The 21,767-nt window shown below is 41.4% G+C and overlaps 1 protein-coding gene across 1 annotated transcript; it reads left to right on the forward strand.

The window, feature by feature from the left end:
• The first annotated feature begins 4,348 nt into the window (after positions 1-4,348).
• On the forward strand, positions 4,349-18,156 carry fam83b (family with sequence similarity 83 member B). The gene is made up of 5 exons (XM_071409142.1): positions 4,349-4,814; positions 8,321-8,823; positions 11,959-12,123; positions 12,825-12,949; positions 13,787-18,156. Exons 2-5 carry the CDS (start codon positions 8,359-8,361, stop codon positions 15,930-15,932), a joined length of 2,901 nt encoding a protein of 966 aa, XP_071265243.1. The 5' UTR covers positions 4,349-4,814; positions 8,321-8,358; the 3' UTR covers positions 15,933-18,156.
• Positions 18,157-21,767: the final 3,611 nt, after the last annotated feature.

Genomic DNA, 21,767 nt, shown 5'->3' on the forward strand with positions numbered 1-21,767 from the left:
CTCAATAATTAGTTGCATGTCATGATTTATGCACTTTTTCAATCTGTTACAATTCACCCCAAGCACTTACAGCTAACCCAGACCATGGGGTAGATTGTAACACTTCACTCCTTGTATTTAAGACAACACCGTGCATTTGCAGTTTGATTTACATGTATAATAACCTCACCAATTGGTAAAGGATAGATGTAGGTTGTTTGTATCATGTTTTGAATACACTACCATAAACGATCTCTGAGACGCGGATGAAAAGGTGAGAAGTGTTACAACCATCCCCGGTCTCCCCTACTATATCTCAGGACACAAAGACACAGGGGCTTTGTGGACAAAAATGCATATCTTGTCTGATTCACTGGCCTAGGTTTGAACATTAAATTCTGAAGAAGTCAAGATAACATGCTTTGAATTTTACACATGCATTCTAAGATAATATTTGTATTCATAGGAACCGTTGGACTGACAAGACACACGATGATGGTAATAATTATGTCTTTGTCATGTACACTGGTATCTTTTTATTTTATCAAAAAACAATTTCTGGCTTTATCTCAATCAGTGTATTAGTATCATAGATTTTTTTTTAAACAACACCATATACCATCAGTCAACATTCATGTTTCTGTTTAACCAAGTTTTTTGTTGTTGTAAATGATAAGCATACTATTGTTTTAGTCCAAACAAAAGATCCAACTGCGGCAGAAAGTAAATACTTCAGAAAATCCACTACAACCAATGCCACAGGCACCAACACAAACCTAATTTCCTGTCTTTATCTCATAATAGATGAGATAAAATAGAATAGATGTGTGTTGGCCTAGTAGTGTGATGATTCATTAGAAATAGATGTTTGAAAGTACAAACAAGCAGCATCATTGTTCATAGGCAGACAGTCCAAACACAAAGCAAGCTGCTCTTCAGGAAATAAACATGTTAGCTTAGTAACATAGAAATAAGGCGAGCCACTGATTTGCAGATGAGGGTGATTTAACTGAAACAGCAGTCCGAGTGTCCTTGTCAGTCGATGTGTTGAACTAAATTGAATATAAAAAATAACAAAAAACCACACACAAAATACATTTGTTCTCCCCAGGCTGATAAAAAACAACATTTGGCCTCCCCAGATGAGAGTTAATTTAGTCAACTCTGTATGACTCCAAGGCCCCCTCTCTGCAAAACTTTGATTGAATAAGGCAATAGTGGTCTATTGCCCATTGACCTACTACTGCAATTACACACCCCACGTAGGCATTTAGCTCTGGAGCGCACACTGTCTGACTGAGTCTAGACTGGTAAAGAAACTAAGTGCTCGGAGATATCTGATCATTTTATTCTTCGACATACATGTCAGATAAGTGTAAGTACTCTTCTTTATGTTTGAAATGACCCCAGGAAATGTTTTTAGTTTTAGGCACGATTTCAAATAGATCGTTTTCATATTTCTCAAATATTAGTATAAATTCAATGCAGCGTTAATACTTCAAACCAATTTGCCCCAGTTATTTCTAAATGACTCTATTAGCTAGGTTAATAGAATGAATGGAATAAAGGCCCTGCTCAGATTCTTTCAGTTATTTCTAAATGACTCTATTAGCTAGGTTAATTGAATGAATGGAATAAAGGCCCTGATCAGATTCTTTCTATTTCTCACCAGGCATGGGTGATGAAAGACTGTGGCTGCTTGCGGTATTCAAAGGCACCAGGGGAGATTTATTTTTTAAATATACAGTATATATGCTATATTGTCACACACCAGTTAGGTACAGTGAAATGTGTTGTTTTACAGGGTCAGCCATAGTAGTACAGCACCCTTGGAGCAAATTAGGGTTAAGTGGCTTTGCTCAAGGGTACATCAACAGATTTTTCATCTTGTCGGCTCGGGTATTCAAACCAGAAAGCTTTTGCTTACTGGCCTAACGCTCTAACCGCTAGGCTACCTTCTGCCCTAAAGACTGTGGCTGATTGCTGTATTCCAAATCTTTTCAGTTAGCTCCAGCTACACTTATGTACATGGTATAAGAGATGTCCTCACTCAGGGATTCTCTGTGACTCTGATTGGCTCACTGATTTGGAGTGCAATGTTTAAACCTCATTTAGTATTCCACACTTCCCTTGCTGAATCTGAAGAGGCAGCTTCTCACCAGGATGAGATCATTTCAATACATTGCCTGATCAAAGTGTTTCTGGCTACACAAGAATGACTGTCATGTTGACTGGATGTAGTCTGTTTGGGATGGATTGTGGTAGGTTTGGGTCAAGAGAAACCCAATCCCTTAAAACAATTAAATACACTGCAGGAAGACTGCATGTGGAGCTTCTTAGTACAAAATAATTCACTCTTACAAATAGCATAGATAACAAATAGATAACAATAATCAATAAATAGATAACAATAACAATACATAGAAAACAATAATCTTGTGTTTTCATGAGGTCACGGCATACACTTGTCAAATAAACAACAGGTGAAAAACCTGAGCCGTGTGCATTCGGAGGGTAATAATAGTTCATATGGTAAGGAACAAAGTAAGTGTATGACATGGTTGTCAAGTAAGAGCTGTTCAGTGGATAATTGCAGTGATTATTAGTCAACTAGAATAATCCCTGATACACAGAGAATTATAAATAGCCTCAGAGATATATGGAATTGTATGCCCAATTGATCAATATTGCAAAGTAGCAAAAATCTCTGAAGCTGTAGTCTTATATCTCCCTCTCTAACTTTAAGCATCAGCTGTGAGAGCAGCTTACCGATCACTGTACCTGTACACAGCCCATCTGTAAATAGCACACCCGACTACCTCATCCCCATATTATTACTTACCCTCTTGCTGTTTTGCACCCCGGTATCTCTACTTGCACATCATCATCTGGACATCTATCACTCCAGTATTAATGCTACATTGTAATTATTTTCGCCTCTATGGCCTATTTATTGCCGACCTCCCTACTCTTCCACATTTGCACACACTGTACATATATCTTTCTATTTTTCTTTTCTTTTGTGTTATTGACTGTACGTTTGTTTATGTGTAACTCTGTGTTGTTGTTTTTGTCGCACTGCTTTGCTTTATCTTGACCAGGTCGCAATTGTAAATGAGAACTTGTTCTCAACTGGCCTACCTGGTTAAATAAAGGTGAAATCAAAATAGAAATATTCATTGAAATTTGAGGGAGCATTGTAAAATAACCCTCTGTTGAATTAATAAAGAATGCCCAGGCCCTATTGGCTTGTTGACAACCACACAGAAATAAGTAATTGGTTCACAATCTGTTGGATTGCTCCAGGCTCCACATGCATCACAGGGTACCACTGCTACAGTATAAACCTGATAATAGTAGCCTACTGGTATATCATTGTTGAATGGTGGGAAATTGACAGGTACTTTTGTATCTGGTTTGAGCAGGCAGAGTGATGTAGAGGCAAACACAAATGGCAATCAAATTTGCATTTTTAAGGCATGGTTTTTATCATTAACATTACAGTGACTCCACAATAATGAACTTAATGACACCATGGTTTTTATCAACAACATTGCAGTGACTCCACAATAATGACCTTAATGACAGATTGAAAAGAAGAATACAAAAACATGCATCCTGCATGCAACAAGGCAAAAAAACAAACACATGGCACATTGATCTAAATGCAAAGCCTTATGTTTGGGACACATCACTGAGTAACTGCGTCCTTATTTTCAAGCATGGTGGTGGCTGCATCATGGTATGGGTATTGTTGACATCAGCAAAGACTGGGGAGTTTTTCAGGATAAAAAGAAACAGGATGGAGCTAAGCACAGACAAAATCCTAGAGGAAAACCTGCTTTAGTCTGCTTTACACAAGTCACTCGGAGAAAAATACACTTTTCAGCAGGACAACAACCTACAACACAAGGCCAAATGTACACTGGAGTTGTTTACCAAGAAGACAGTGAATGTTCTTTAGTGGCCAAGTTATAGTTTTGACTTAAATCTACTTGAAAATCTATGGCAAGACTTTAAAATGGCTGTCTAGCCATTGTCACCAACACCTTGACAGAGCTTGAAGAATTTTGAAAAGAATAATGGACAAATGTTGCACAATCCAGGTGTGCAAAGCTCTTAGAGACTTACCCAAGATGACTCACAACTGTAATCGCTGCCAAAGTTGTTTCTAACATAATATTGACTCGGGGAGGGGGCAGGGGTTAAATCAAGGTAAATTGGTATTTTATTTGCCATGAATCTTTTTTTTTATTACAAAAATCTTTCATTTAGACATTACAGAATATTTTGTATAGATCATTTTCAAAAAATGACAATTATATACATTTTAATCCCACTTTGTCACAATGAAATGTGAAGAAATCCAAGGGGCGTGAATACTTATGATAGGTAAGTGTCATCAAATAAGTTAACAAGTACAGTTAAAGCTTAATTACATATTACCATATTACATGTAAAAAGTGCAAAGCCTTTAAATTTGCTTGAAAAGATAACTGACTATCAAAACCTCCATTGTCTACACACCATAATTGAACTTTGAACGCTTGAAGAAGAAAGGGGTGTGGCTCCTATCTGAAACAGGTTTATGGCAGCTCTTGGCCTGTGAGCAAGTTTGAAGCCGGTGCTATTTGCATGAGAAAACTGGAATCCACACCCTCCATCCACAGAGTGCTTCTCATGTTGAGACACCTCCTTGTCTTTGTTACTTCAGTTGGCAGATATCAGCTTTTGCTCCAATACGTCTAAACAGTCGGAAGAATACATAGAAAAATGCAGTACTGGAATTTATTGGGAAACTACAAGAGGATTTTTCTATAACTCATACTTTTAATGTAAGTAACTACTATAGAGTTTAACATTAGACTGTTGTGATACGGAATGTACAGTATGCTTTAAAATAATTAAATAGACTAATGAATGAATAACAATAGACATATGGACTAATAAGCGTAACAATAAGCATAGCAATACACATAACAATATACATAACAATACACATAACAATATGCATAACAATACACATAACAATATACATACCAATATGCATACCAATATGCATAACACTATGCATAACAATAGCATAACAATACGTATCATCCCTATTCATCTAAATATTTTCTCATAACAATTAAGAGATTCTTTCAAAAATCAATGAAACACTTGTCTTTTGTTACTAGCACTGTCTTTGCTGATGGCTACTTTATGGAGGAGAAATTGTACTTGTACGTCATTTAGCAGACGCTCTTATCTTAGGGTTAAGTGCCTTGCTCTTTTCAACCTAGTCAGCTCTGGGATTCAAACCAGCACCCTTTTGGTTACTGGCCCAAAGCTCTTAACTGCTAGGCTACCTACCACCCTTAAAATGACTGTGATATGTGGTTGTGCCATCTAGCTACCTTACGACGAATGCACTAACTGTAAGTCGCCTATGTATTAACCTTAAAGTCTCCATTAGGCAGGTTGACATTTATTGTCATGGTGAGTATTGTCCTGGAGTTAGGACTGAACGATTTCCACTAGATAGGCCAGCTGCAAAGTCAAAATTGGCTATATTGTAAAAATTCCTTAAAACAAAAATGTGCTTTTTGGTCTTAATTTAAGGTTAGGGTTAGGCATTAGGGTTAGCAGTGTGGTTAAGGTTAGGGTTAGGTTTAGTGGCTCATTAGTATGCTGATTTGGTACAGCTGTTTCATTTATGGTCTCTAGCTAATGGTGGTTATAGGTGTCAGGTTTAGTGTTTATTATGTTTAACTACTTGATAAGCCTGAATGACATGTCATATTATGCTTCCTGCATTTTGTTTTCAACGCTCGTTCAAGGTTAAATAAATTCACCAGACAATTTGGGTGTAAACAGGGCAGCACCCAAGTAACCGAAGTATCTTAAATGTAATTTGATAGCTCGAGGTAAGGTGAAAATCAGAGGATGTTAAATAAACACCTTTAATAATTTCATTACCCCCCACCCTTTGATGTCTATATAGAGGCTGGAGCCAAGTTGGAATGTTTGTATTTCTCAGCTCTCAATTACAGAACGCTGCCATGCTCTACATCAATTAAGTGATGATGTCCGAGAACCCGGTGTTTGGAGGATATGTTGGCACGGTTGTTGTGCCAGTATATCCTCCAAACACCGCCTTTGAGAGCATTATCACTTTTATAACAACAGCTTACCAACATATTCAAATAATGATTGACATATTTTCATTAAAAACATTATATAGATGATTTATTCATACTATTTCATCCTTCTACAAGATATAGTCCCGAAACAAATCTAGGGTTGCTACCCAAGCCGGCTGGTTGTTCGGATCTATTGATTCGGTTGTCAGAGACTCAACCCAGTCATTCAGTCTTTTTGTTCTGTATCTATGGATGTTCGTTCTACATTTACCATTGCCATACTGGCTGGCAACGTTCTTATCCTTTGCTTGCTAGCTAGCCAACTATGGCTAACTTACAGTGACGACAGAATAACAACAGTAGCTGCATTTGTTGAAGCTGTTTTGTAGTGACATTTATTTGGATACATCCATAACAATGAGCTAATGAGGCACGATTTCATCTGGCATAGAACTCGTCAGGACACTGTTGTTCAGAGGAGCTAGCCAACAACACAGCTAACACAATCACTTCAAACTGAAGCTGGAAAGACTGCAAACTAGCTGCAATTGTTTCGTTTGACCTTTTTTCAATTTACATTTCTGTGTATATATCTATAACAATGATGCCAGCTGATTCATGATTTTGACTGGCTGAAAAACGCTGCCTGTCTCTCTCTCTCGTTCAGACTGCCGACCCCTACACGGTCATTACTATGGGACAGTTGGAGATCGAATTTGAATATTGAAACAATGTCGGCGAGACAGACAGTAAGGTTAATACAAATCTCCGCTGTTGAAAACTAAATGTTTAAAAGAAATGCGAGATCATGTCTAGATGCTTTTTATAGAGGAGATGAAGTCCATAACTTCCTTGCCTGGGCTGATGAGACAGTGGTCAGACGGAACAGAGTAAATAGGCATTTTAACGGCATAGATTTAGCCGCTGTTAATAGACACCGACTAGAATGCGCTTTTAACCAATCAGCATTCAGGATTAGACCCACCTGTTGTATAATGCTTAATGACATCTGGGTTTAAATGATATCTTAATAAAGGAATAGTTCTGGATTTTGGCAATGAAGCCCTTTATTTACTTCTCCAGAGAGATGAACTCGTGAATAGCATTCGAGGGATGTAATTTCATGATAACTAGTTAGTACAAATACTATCTGTACCCGAAGACTTCCAGTCTTTGCGCTAAGCTAGTTAGCACTAGCTCTCAAAATTACCTCGAACTTCCTGCATACTGAGCACAGAGACATAAAAATGGTATCCATTGTCAAAATTGCGAACTATCCCTTTAAGATCTCCTTTAAACCCGGCTGTTATTAAGCATTGATGTAGAGCATGGCAGGGCTCCCTAATTGACTGCAGAGAAATACAAACATTCCAACTCGGCTCCAGCCTGTATATAGACATCAAAGGGTGGGGGGTAATGAAATTATTAAAGGTGTTTATTTGACAACATCTGATTTTCACCTTACCTCGAGCTATCAAATTACATTTAAGATACTTCTGTTAGATGGGGGCTGCCCTGATTTACACCCCAATTGGCTGGTGGATCTATTTAACTTTGAACAAGAGTAGAAAACAAACGTGCAAAATGCAGGATGCATAATATAATATGTTAGCCCATTATTAAAACGTCATTCTGTCACGTTTTTGCAAAAAGTTAGTCATCAACAAATTGATGCTTATGTATACTGGCCATGCTCCCACCAAGATTTGCGGTGCCAATGGGAAAAGATAAGGATCAACCAATTGATCCTTATGTAAATACATTGCAGTCAATGGAAAAGAGAAACTTCAACCAATTGATGCTTCTGTCAATACATTGCATTCAATGGGAAACGATGAGTGTCAACCTATTGAGTTTATGTCAATACATTGCATTCAATGGGAAACGATGAGTGTCAACCTATTGAGTTTATGTCGATACATTGCATTCAATGGGAAAAGATGAGTGTCAACCTATTGAGTTTATGTCAATACATTGCATTCAATGGGAAAAGATGAGTGTCACAGGGTTGATGCCCCAAAGCTTTACAATGATGGTGAAAACTTGGGGAAATCCTGGGGTTAAGTGGATTAAAATCTTCCTAGAAGTTGGACAAACATGACCTGGGAAATGCCAAAATGTATTTTCAGTGAAAACATATAATTTATTTAAAGGAAGACACACTCTCTATCAGATTGTTTTTCTAATGCCTTGCTTCTTGTCTCTTTGACTTCAAGCATCCACCATCTGTAACAGAACGCACTAAGCCACTCTTATGATGGATTCCCAACAACTCTCCCTGCTGTCCTCCTTGAAGGAAGAGTTGAAGCCTGAAGATTACATTCAGCCCCACTATAAGGAGGCATATCGCCTTGCCATTGATTCCCTGGTGAATGACGGCAGAGAGAGCTACCAGGAGTTCCTCAAGTCCGAGCGGATAGGGAGCTTCCTCTCAGAAGATGAACTCCACTTCATCACTACAAACGCCTCACAGCCATTGCCTAGCAACCACACAGAAGAAATTGATGGCCCAGCTCCGGACGCTGCGGCCAGCAAGTCTTCAACTGGAACGTACTGGCCTGTGGACTCTGACATAGCAACACCTGACTTGGAGTTAGGGTGGCCGGAGGTCATGCCTGATAGACTGCAAACCAATATAAATCTGTTCTTCCATCCACCCAGACTAAACAGACCCACCATTAAAGAGGTGATCCGGAAACACATTCAGGATGCCAGACAGGTAATCCTGCAATGTTTTGTGTCAACAACAATGGCAATGCTTATGGAGCTAATGGAGTTTATGGAATGCAAATTACAATAGTTGTCTTTTTTAAAAGCTGCTGCTCCTTTTTTTTAATGTATTATTATTATTGTTATTATAGTAAAATAGTATAGCATATACTATATAGTTTATAGAATAATGTCTGTTCTTCAACTGTGACTGTCTCTTTGTGTGAACGTGATCGCTCCTGAATCACAAATTGAAACTATTCCAGGACAAAATTATTTACAGCACAACTCCCTTTTCTCCCAGGGCAGAATTATACCCACATAGTTCCTTTTCACTAGACAGGTGTGTCTGAGGTGGTATCACGGTGGGTCTATAAAATATATAGATTTTTTACAATTTACCTTCATGAGTAGGTGCCGCTGCAACGAAAACTCACCCGGTATCCTTGAATGTGAGGTAACTCTCGTAGTTGTGGGTCAAATCCTGAGATTAAGCCATGTATAGATTATCCTGCTTCTAACCTTGTTCTCTGTGTGATTCACAAGACATTTTTAGACTACCATTACCAGAAATAGAAATGTAAAGATCAATAGACTTTTACCTTATGTTGCACAGCAGGACAGTACACAGATCATGGATTGCCTGCAGCTGTCATGCAAGAAATCTGTCAATGCTGTGTTCAAAGAAAGAACCGGTTGTACAGGAACTGGATTCATCAAAGGATGTTCCTGAAAACCTATCATCGTAGCAGTCATAACTACACTCTCAGAAAAAAAAGTTACCGAATTGTACTTAAAGGGGTACAAATTATTGTCAATGTAGTGCTACCCTGTAAGGTACATCCATTGTCCCATTAGTTATAAGTACATAATTGTACCCTTGCATAATTGTACCCTTACATAATTGTACCCTTACCTCAAAAGAGCCAAAAGGGTACCACCACAGTGACAAAGCCATTTGATAATTTTAAGTGGCAAAAATTTACCTATTCTCTATGCCAAGTCCCTCACGTGTACATGCCTCTCCGCCATAAAACTTCTGACACCAATGTAGCAAATTCAGAAGATTTTGATCTATTGTACTTTGCCCTAACTGTACCCTTTATTCTGAGAGTGTACTTTGAATCCTATCATGCAGTCATATAATCTGTTGGCTATGCAATGCCAAACCCCTGATAATTATATTTGCTGCTTCATCCGCTTCGGTCAAGGATGGGTTATTTTGAACATTTACAAATCTCCTATCAGAACACTCAAACTATAGTTTTACTGTAGTTTCTCATGTGATTTAGTCTACATTGTCTAGCTAGTATTAGCTACAAGTATTCCAAATACATGAACATCTCATTCCAAAATCATGGGCATTAATATGGAGTTGGCTCCCCCTTTGCTGCTATAACAGCCTCCACTCTTCTGGGAAGGCTTTCCTCTAGATGTTGGAACATTGCTGCAGGGACTTGCTTCCATTCAGCCACATGCATTAGTGAGGTCTGGCATTTATGTTGGGTGATTAGGCCGGGCTCGCAGTCGGCGTTCCAATTCATCCCCAAGGTGTTAGATGGGGTTGAGGTCAGGGCTCTGTGCAGGCCAGTCAAATTCTTCCACAACGATCTCGACAAACCATTATTCTTCCTTCAACAAACTTTACAGTTGGTACTATGCATTCGGCCAGGTAACGTTCTCCTGGCATCTGCCAAACCCAGATTCCTCTGTCGGACTGCCAGATGGTGAAACGTGATTGATCATTCTGGAGAAAGCGTTTCCACTGCTCCAGTCCAATTGCGGCGAGCTTTACACCACTCCAGCCAACACTTGGCATTGTGCATTGTGATCTTAGGCATGTGTGTGGCTGCTCTGCCATGGCAACCCATTTCATGAAGCTCCCGACGAACAGTTATTGTGCAGACGTTGCATCCAGAGGCAGTTTAGAACTCGGTAGTGAGTGTTGCAGCCTGTCTGCAATAGGCTGAGAGAGGCTGGACGGAGGGCTTGTAGGCCTGCTGTAAGGCAGGTCCTCACCAGACATCACCGGCAACAACGTCGCCTATTGGCACAAACCCACCGTCGCTGGACCAGACAGGACTGGCAAAAAGTGCTCTTCACTGACGAGTCGCAGTTTTGTCTCACCAGGGTTGATGGTCGGATTTGCGTTTATCGTTGAAGGAATGAGTGTTACACCGAGTCCTGTACTCTGAAGCGGGATCGATTTGTAGGTGGAGGGTCCGTCATGGTCTGGGGCGATGTGTCACAGCATCATCGGACTGAGCTTGTTGTCCTTGCAGGCAATCTCAACGCTGTGCGTTACAGGGAAGACATCCTCCTCCCTCATGTGGTACCCTTCCAAAATGATAATGCCACCAGCCATAGTGCTCGTTCTGTGCGTGATTTCCTGCAAGACAGGAATGTCAGTGTTCTGCCATGGCCAGCAAAGAGCCCGGATCTCAATCCCATTGAGCACATCTGGGACCTGTTGGATTGGAGGGTGAGGGCTAGGGCCATTCCCCCCAGAAATGTCCAGGAACTTGCAGGTGCCTTGGTGGAAGAGTGGAGTAACATCTCACAGCAAGAACGGGCAAATCTGGTGCAGTCCATGAGGAGGAGATGCACTGTAGTACTTAATGCAGCTGGTAGCCACACCAGATACTGACTGTTAATTTAGATTTTGACCCCCCCTGTAAGGACCGACGCTGGACAGGAGAAGCAGGTACGGGCAGTCAGACATTTATTCGGGAACAGACATAGAACAAGACAGGAACAGCGCCGGCACACGGGTAACACAGACATATGACAAACAATGCAGCAGCGGGGAACAGAGCTGGGGAACTGACAAATATAGGGGAGGTAATAAATAGGTGATTGAGTGAGTCCAATATCGCTGATGCGCGTGACGAGGGAAGGCAGGTGTGCGTAATGCAGGACAGCCTGGCGCCCTCGAGCGCCAGGGGGAAGAGCGGGAGCAGGCGTGACACCCCCCTTTGTTCAGGGCCAATAAACTGAAAATAAACGCAGTTGACAGTGAGAGGTCGTTTTTTTGTTGTTGCTGAGTTTAGTATGTAATGGTATACAAATTATTTTCATAAATCATCATGTTTTTCTGTACTTCTGGTTCTAATTTGTGTTGTTATTGTCCCTTCTTTCCCTACAGGTTATTGCAATTGTAATGGACATTTTTACAGATGTGGATATATTCAAAGAGGTGGTTGATGCCTCCACCAGAGGAATTCCAGTTTATGTGCTTCTGGATGAATTTCATCTGCAAAGCTTTCTCTTAATGGTTGAGAATCAAGACATCCAAATCCCAAAACTTAGGGTAAGTTCAGATCCTCTGCTACAATGGTAACGTATGCAGGTAGAGATCTACATGCATCGACTGATCATCCTCTCATCGTATAAACAGTATTGATTCAACCACTGACAGTAGGCCCTCAAAATGACAGACTGAAGAAGTCAAAGTCTCACTCCTCCTGTTTTTGCAGGGTGAGGCAGTTTAAAGGGCGAGGTAGTTATTACCAGAGGGATGAATCTATGCAAAGGTGCAATGAAGCTGTTCTGGCTCGCAGTGGCCCAACGCCCTATTAAGACACTTTATGTTGGTGTTTCCTTTATTTTGACAGTTAACTGTATTTATTACCAGAGGGATGAGGTATTTAGCACACAGCAACCACACCCTTTAAGTATATTCACAAAAGGGCGACAGTTAGTCTAGCATTTAGAGTGTTGGGCCAGTAACCGAAAGGTTGCTTGTTTGAATACCCGAGCAGACAAAGTGAAAAATCTGTCAATGTGCCCTTGAGGAAGGCACTTAATCCTAATTTGCTCCAGGGGTGCTGTACTACTATGGCTGACCCTATAAAACAACCCATTACACTGCCCCTATCTGGTGTATGTGACAATAAACTTTATTTTATTTTATATATATATATATATATATATATATTCAAGCTTTGCATAAAGCGATGTGTTACCATGGAATGGGCTTAGTAACATTCCACTGACTCTCTTGGTCTACAGAACATGAGAGTACGGACAGTGAAGGGTCAGGATTACCTCTGTCGTTCAGGAGCTACATTTCATGGAGCAATGGAGCAGAAGTTTCTGTTGGTGGACTGCCAAACAGTGGTGTATGGATCATACAGGTAAATGGAGCTAGGAGCTCAGGGAGAAGAAATGTCCAATAACCTGACCCTATTGTTACTCTTAATGCAATCCAGTTTCCTTGGGACGTCCCTACCCTAAACCCTAACCTTAACCCCTACTCTTACCCTAACCTTAACCATATCAACTTCAATGGGGGTGACGTCAGAGCTGGGACGTCCCAAGGAATCCGGATAGCAAGTACACTATCGTTACTGTATGATAATCTAGCAGGTCAGAAAAGGCTTTCCAATATTGATTAAAATGTTCTTTAGATATAAATGAAAGGCACTTTATTGAGTCATTATCATGATCTTTCTTTGTATTATAACAGTGACTATTTGATCACGATAAGGGTAAGGCTTAAAGGGATGGTTTTCTGAATATTTACCCCAAACATAATTGTTTTCTGTAAACAATGAATGGAAAATGAGAATGAAATCTTGGACAAAGTTTTTAGGAAAAAGTTCTGTTCCAAAATGTTACACGACAGGGCTGTCTGTAGAGCCTGTATTTCAATTCTATATGGAATAAGAAAACATTTAAGATTGGGCAAAAAAATCGAAAAGGGTTCACTTTTCAAAAACATAATTTTTATGAGGTAGGGGCTGATATATTCCTAGAATACCTATGGGTAACAGATAAGGCAATATTACTTTTTTATTAACGTTTTACTTTAGACAGCCTGAAGGCTTATTTTCAATACATCTTCAACAATTTACTGATATTGTGAAACTGTCTACCTCAGTTGACCGTGTGCAGTTGACTGAGATAAAAATGGCTGTTATTTCATTTTCACTGAAGTAATTGCTGCTCTCTGTTTATTCTTCTCTGCCTAGCTTCATGTGGTCCTATGAGAAAATCAACCTGAGTATGGTGCAGGTCATAACAGGCCAGCTGGTGGAGTCCTATGACGAGGAGTTTAGAACGCTCTTCGCCCGTTCCTTCGTGCCAGCAGTTCTCACCCCTCCCGAGACCGTGCTACTAGAACGGAATGGAAGACATGCTCGGGCAAAGTATGCTTCTGAATCCAGACAAGCCTTTGAGAGGAAGGACCAGTTGAGACATACCCTGGACACAGTGTACAGGAAAGCCTGTGAGAGACAGATGGGCATGACCAGCCATATCGGAGAGATGGAGGAGAGACTTTATGACAAGGAGCCATTTGAACACAGACCCATGATAAATCACGGCGAGAGTGTTCAAAACCGCATCCATCAGTTCCAGTCTGCAGAGACTGTGAACTTCCTGAAAAGGCACAGTTATGCTGGGGAGAGACAAGAAGTCCCATATGTTCCACACAACACAAGGTATGGGGCAAGCAACTGGAACGTGGCTGGAGATGGAGGTAATCACTGTGCTCCTGGAAGAAGCCACTTTTCCAATGCTTTGGAAGACCATTCTCAGGGGGCACAGATAATCAGAGGTCGCAATTTTCGCCAGTCCTACCACGGGAATGACAAACAAGTCCGCTCTATGCAGCAGAACATGCCAACTTTGAAGAACACAGCTAAGTCCTTCTTGCGCACATATAGGATTGAGTCTTACCTCAATAACACTGATGATCCTATTGGGGAATCCTGTGACTATCTGGACCAGTATGAAGCACAGGAAAACAAAACTAGCTCATTGATTCCTTCCAGACTTAGGTCATCCCTTGTTTTCAAGTCCACTATTCCAGAGAAACCGGAGACAAACAGTCACTCAAACAACTCTTCCTCTTCCATACGTCAGGTCGACCCCTCTGCAAAGCCAAATAATGCACCGTATTACTCTTCAATGCAATTGCAATGGAATCCAGCAACATCGATGGAAAACAGAATGAGACAAGATGAATACATAATGAAAAGGCGGAGTCTGCAGATTTTGGATGATCCTAGGAATAACATTGGCTATGGCCCAGGAAGAGACCCATATCAGTCGGTCTATGCCTGCCTGGGAAGAACCAAAGAGGGACTGGTAATGAAAGCCCCTGAGCTCCTTCAAGATAACTGGCACAAAAGACACAGTGTGGCAGACTCAAAGACCAACAGTGACTACAGAGTCAATAAAGAGTCCTCCAGTCACATGTACGGTAGGACCTTTGGGAGGAGTCAGCCAGATGGTGGTGGAATAAGATTGGGTGCACAGAATGGAGGATATTCTTCAAATTTGAACAAGGATCAGAGATCTGTCTCTCATTATGACGTCAAAAACGTTGTGGACACAAAGAGTCCCCCTGTTTCTATTTGGCAAGAGCCTCCCTACAGAACTGTGTCTGCAGCAGCCCTTGATATGAACAGCAAAGAGCCTACCTCCAGAACTGTGTCTGCAGCAGCCCTTGATATGAACAGCAAAGAGCCCACTTACAAGTCCACCAGCACGGCATTGGGTTCACCACATTTCCTCAAGAAGAGCACCAAGCAAATCAGATCATTGCTCAAAATACCGGAGAAAAAAGGGGGTTCCCCTAAAAGGGGTGGTAGCTCAGACACCATAGTCACTGACGAAGAGGTACAAAGACCAGAGAGAGAGAGGAAGGTTGCATCACAGAGTAGCATGCTCCAGATGGACAAGAACCACTGTGCAGATGATATAGGGTTATCCTCAACCCCTCGTTTTAGCACTGAAGAGCTGCACCAAAATCTTCCTGACAGAACTAAATCCATGGGGACACAGGGGCAGCATACTTCCATTGATAAAACGCATGAAAGAGCAAGGCTTGCGTCAGGAAATTGGCGTAGCGATCGGGGTGGCGATAGTCGTTTGTATAGCAGATTTGAGCCTTTCTGTTCATTGGAGAAGGAGCGACCCCATTCCTCACAATCTGCAACAGGCCCTGCCCCCATACACTCCCCAGAGAGGACCAAGAGCATGTACTCTGCTAAAAGTAGCTTCACCAATGAACAACACAACCACACTGGCCAGCAGACATATAGCCACCATGAAAACAAACTGGGCAAATTCATACAAAGAGTGGGGCATTTCATTCACAAAAATAAGTAGTAGAAAAGAAAGTTAGCATAATACAACATGGATTACTGGTCAAATTTACAAAAGCTTTCAAGGGCCCAATCAAATGGTAGGCAGAGTGGAAACAGTGTACTGCACTATTTAACTTGAAAACTGGTTACATGAAGAGATTACATCCTTTTAGGACTCTTTAAGGCAATTACAAACAGATTTTTACTTGAATTAAAGGGGGGTGGGGGGGGGGGGGTCAGCATGGTCCAGGACAAGGTATCACGGACTGTGAAATCAAGTCAGGGGCCCACAGTGTCAGTCGGAACAGCAGAACTGGATCAGCAGCACGGCCAAGTGAACAGGGACCACAGGAGGTTGGTGGCAGCTTAATTGGGGAGGCAGGGCTCATGATAATGGCTGGAGCGGATTTAGTGGAATGGTATAAAATACATCAAACACATGTTTGATGCCATTCCATTTGCTCCATTCCAGCCATTATTATGAGCCGTCCTCCCTTCAGCAGCCTCCAATGACAGGGACAGCCAGGAATTGGCAGGCCAGGTTGTTCTGAGGCACAGTCCAAGGTCCTTGTGGTAGGGGAGACAGAACTAGAAGGGAATTAGTGGTCAGCGGCAGGGAATCCGAGTGGGGAGCCGGCCAAGCAGAGACAGAAAGGGTGGCTCGTCACTCCAGTACCTTGACGTTGATAAGTCTTCAGTCCAAGACTAAAAGAGGTAAGATAAAAGTGTGTGTGTGTGTGTGAGTGTGTTTGTACACTTCAGTGTGGGGAAACACTGAACACAAATTTGTTACATCTTATTTGCTCTTCGAGTCTAAGAGTGCTTTAATATGTTATGCTTTTTGGTCTGTAATACATCAAAGATCTATATTCTTCATAATATATCAAAGCCATTGGCATAAAAAAAAAAAACAGAACCAATCAGCTGCTCGATGGCTGTGATGAGAGACTAAAAGTTCATAATGCAGTAGCTTCATTTCCATATAAAACACATGAAATATTTTCATTTTAAAGATGTCTTCACAATAGCAACTCTGATCAAAAGAGTGAAAACAATCTATTTGTTAGCCACAATATCAGAAAAACATATCCAGAGTACAGGATTTACAGTGTGTACATGTGAATTGCATGATTGGGTGAATTAGTTAGTCTGTCAAAACCTAATGCCGCTTTTGCCATCATTGTAGTGTCTGGAGTGTTTTGGAGTGTTTTTTGGAGTGTCTTGGCAAAATATGCTTGGATTTTACAGGTGTTGTGGGAAATGCAGTGGTATTATGAGGGACTAATTTAGGGAAATGTACATTGTGTGTCAAATATTTGACCTGTACAAACACTGACAAAGTTGGTTGAAAAATATAGTTGCTTTTTCCAAACAAATGTGACATTGTGTTTGTGTTAGTGCATCCTACAGTTCCACCATGAGGTGAAGTATTTATTTCAGTCTGTTTAAGCTATGGAATAGTTTTTTGGCCAAGTTGTATGTGTTCGTATTCAACCCATTCCTCTGACAAGCTAAAGACAATTTCACAGTCAACATGATATATAAGCATGACTTGAATAGAGCACAGCATTATTTTTGCGTTTTGCATTCCACTGATTCTGGACTATTTGAACTACGCTTTTTTGAACCATGCCTTTTCATTAGACGGGGTTCCTACTGTCACTAAGTACTTCAAGACCTCAATGTTTCACATCACATAGAAAGTGTATCATTCAATGTGAAGTTCACAGAGTGCATGCATGCAGGCATTCAGCTGCTTGTAATTGATATGGGAATAATTGTCATTGCATCAGGTATACAAGAAATCACATTAATAATAAAATGGTGGGGGGGAGGGGGGACATATGATGGATGGAAGGTTGGGAATTGTTCTATTGAAACTTTTTTTAATCTGTGTTTGATAATATGATGTTGGTATTTGCTCTCGAGAAGCATAAGTGAACACTTAGCCCTTTTATAATTTGAATTGAATTACCTGTTGTTGCGTTGTGTTTTCCATCTTTAGTAATGATGAGAATAGATATTGTCCAATAGATCTGTTATAATTTAGAGCTATGAGGTCGGAATTATGAGATTGTAGTTTACAAGAGGCTTCTATGGAGGTCAGCATTATGACCATCAAGTCAGAAACATAATTTTGTAATGTCGCTAGGAAGATGTGTCATTGCAACCAGTTTTTCCCACTGGGTTTCTAATTTGTGCAATATGTAATATATATGCAATGGAATAAACTGCTTCTAAAAGCCTCTCATAAGTATACATTTATATTGTTATGTTCCACTAAGACCATTATGCGCCATTACGTGCCATTACGTGCCATTAAGCTCAGAACAAATAGGAGTTACTGTACAAATACATGTGGTCACTAGTCTGATCAAAATAATTATTTATAAATCAGTAGATTAGAGTGTTTATGGGAATTACAAAAGTATAGAGTCTCTTGACTATATTTTATATGTAATAATAATAATATATGCTATTTAGCAGCCACTTTTATCCAAAGCGACCAGGGCCGGCTCTAGTCTTTAGGGGGCCCTAAGCGAGAATTGGTTGGGGGGCCCCCACTGAGTGGGCAAAACAAATGTGACCCCCCTTGACAGAGGATCATTTTTTTGTTTGTTTTAAAGTGAATTTCCTGCAATTCTAAACATTTTGCCATAGGGTGCAGAGAAAATGTTAAAGTTTTAAAGCAAGTTTTCTGCATTTCTATACATTTTGCCATGGGGAGTAGAGAACAAAAGATCACAACTGCTGATGCACAACCAAATTTCAAACTTGCACCTTTTTTATTCTACTATTCTAACTCTCTAGCGGCTGGGGGCCCTAAGTGACAGCTTATGGCGCTTATGCCTGGAGCCAGCCCAGAAAGCAACTTACAGTCAAGCATCCAAGGACAGCTACGCCACCCCACCCCATGAGACCTGTGTTTGCTGATCTATTTATTGTAAATATTTCATTAACCTTGGAGCTTGCATAGCTAATGATGAGGGAAGAACATTTTTCTCTTCCACTTAATGTCAAACTAGTTGCTGCAGGACAGTGGGACAGGGTTGGGAACAATTCAGGAAGAACACTGAAATTCCAATTCTCTTCAAAGCTTTTCAATGAGGAAAACGTGTAATTGGAATTTGGTTTACTTTCTGAATTGACTGGAATTTAAATGGAATGGACCTGTAGTGGGATAAAGCAACATAGTGTCCAATAATATGAAAAACAGACATGACTATTCTTAAAGACCCAGTTGAAAACTTGTTATTTAATGAGGACACTGCCACAACTGGAGGTCTGCTTGTTGGATTTTTATTTGCCCTGCGCACGAAGAGACAACCCACAATATGTTAGCCCTTGGCGCAGTCACAGCTCTCAGGCATCTCGCTAGCTGAAGGTCAGGCAATAGAGCAATCAAAAGGAAATAACTGGTGCTGCGTGCACACATTCAGTGCACAACAGCACACAATACAATACAAGTAAAATGATATACAACATAGTTTGGTTGTATTCATCAACCTGCCCATCTAAAATAAGCACTGGGACCACATAACTGAACCCATAAAGCTGATTTTTTAAGTCACACATGCCCACTGGGCTAGTTTGCATCCCACCACAACCCACCAGAATGATGTCTGAAGGAGCTAGAAAGTTCCCCTCTACCACTCCCGCCTCCCTCAACCGAGGTATAATATCTGCACGCAGAGTAGTAGCCATGGACCCACTATCTAACATCCCCTTCAGGTCAACTTTATCCTGTACTAGCACGGTGGTGTAAAACAAACGGTCATTCTGAGTAATTGTCATTGTGTTCTGAAAAATGACTGTTGTTGGGTACTGACAAAAATAAGAATAAACAGATTGGATATCATCATCAGTGGAGGAAAAATTAGACTGCCCCACATTGCCCTCCTCAGAATGGAGGCTTTCTAGTTTTCCTGAGACCTGCCGGGCTGTCCACATCCAGGGCTCTGTTGCTGCCCAGTCTCACTAAAGTCAAAGCTCATGTGGCCAGGAGAGAAGCACTTGAAACACAGCTGGTGCATCTGACAGTGAGCTTTGGTCCTGTGATTAGTGCTTCCACAGACAGCACACTTACGCTGACGTTTGGGGAACTGTTTAAGGGGCCATCTGTTCACAGACTGAGTATTGCTGACAAGTGCCTTCTCTTACATACTCAACACTTTCTCTAATATCCCACTCTTAGATACAGGTGGGGCCTGTTCTGGTTCAAGGCCACATCGAGAAAAAGATGACACATTAGGTCTGCTCACAGGATCCACATCCTCCTGGGGGGAGTCAAAGACGGCAGTCACCTGCTGTGAAAGTTGTGTTCTACATGCTTTACGCTCCCTTAACACTTCATCCAAACGATCCTGTACCTCACTGGCTGTCCAGTCATGAAGGGGTTTGCTTTTGAACACTTGGGCCAACTCTTTATCAGGACAGTTGCGTACAAACATGACTGCCAACTCTGAGCACTGTTCAGCTGCCTCTGCAGTTTTGTTAAGCCTAATCCAGAAATCTAGTGGATCCTCATTAGCATATGGTTTGATTGAATAGAAATCAGCTAATGGCATACCTGAGCAGACAGTATCCCCAAAGTGTTGCTTGAGAACACTGAACACTGCCTTAACATCTGTGACAACAGGGCTGTTACGCATCCAGGCTTTGGTCACATCCTGTGCCCTCCGCATGAGCCTAGACATCACCTCCCCAACATGCTCAGACCCAGTGTAACAGCTCTTCTCTAGGTAGACTCCCATTAGCTCCTCCCACTCCAGGACAGAGTACTTATCTGAGCCATCACCCCTAAAGAAAGGTGGAGCACTAACATCTGACTTCACAACCAGATTCAGCTTGGACGCATCAATAAAAGTTGACCCACATTGATCAGACAGGGGAAACTGCTGGGGTTGGTGAGGGGGATGGGCAGGAGAAAGACTTGAAGCCCCAGGCTGCAGTTAACTTGCTCTGATTGGTTCAGAGATAGGAGAATCTATATGCTTAATAAGGTCACTAAGCTGACTCGGACGTGTCCCATTATTACTGAGGACTGGTGATGATGGTACATCAAAAGATAGAGGTGGGATACCCTGCTCAGGTGGAGTAAACAGCCTACCCCTCTCAGTGCAAGAAAGATCTTGAACAACGCTTTGTACTACTCCCTTCACAGAACAGCGCAAACTGGCTCTAACCAGAACAGAAAGAGGAGTGGGAGGCCCCGGTGCACAACTGAGCAAGAGGACAAGTACATTAGAGTGTCTAGTTTGAGAAAGAGACGCCTCACAAGTCCTCAACTGGCAGCTTCATTAAATTGTACCCGCAAAACACCAGTCTCAACGTCAACAGTGAAGAGGCGACTCCGGAATGCTGGCCTTCTAATGTTTTACTCACGCCAGCCACGGAGAAGGAGAGGGGGGTGTGCAGTCCTTGTTAGCGGGTCGCGATGATGGCACTGTATTTTCCTCAAAGCGGGCAAAGAAGGTGTTTAGTTTGTCTGGAAGCATGACGTCGGTGTCCGTGACGTGGCTGGTTTTCTTTTTGTAGTCCGTGATTTCCTGTAGACCCTGCCACATACGTCGCGTGTCTGAGCCGTTGAATTGCGACTCCACCTTGTCCCTGTACTGGCATTTAATTTGTTTGATTGCCTTGCTGAGGGAATAACTACACTGTTTATATTCAGTCATATTCCCAGACCTCTTTCCATTGTTAAATGCTGTGGATCGCGCTTTCAGTTTTACGCGAATGCCGTCATCCCATCCACGGTTTCTGGTTAGGGTAGGTATTAATAGTCACAGTGGTAGTTTAATAGTCACAGTGGGTACAATCGGAATATATTCCAGTCCGCCTGATCAAGACAATCTTG

This window comes from Salvelinus alpinus, chromosome 7 (assembly GCF_045679555.1).
Source record: "Salvelinus alpinus chromosome 7, SLU_Salpinus.1, whole genome shotgun sequence".
Taxonomy (NCBI): Eukaryota; Metazoa; Chordata; class Actinopteri; order Salmoniformes; family Salmonidae; genus Salvelinus; species Salvelinus alpinus.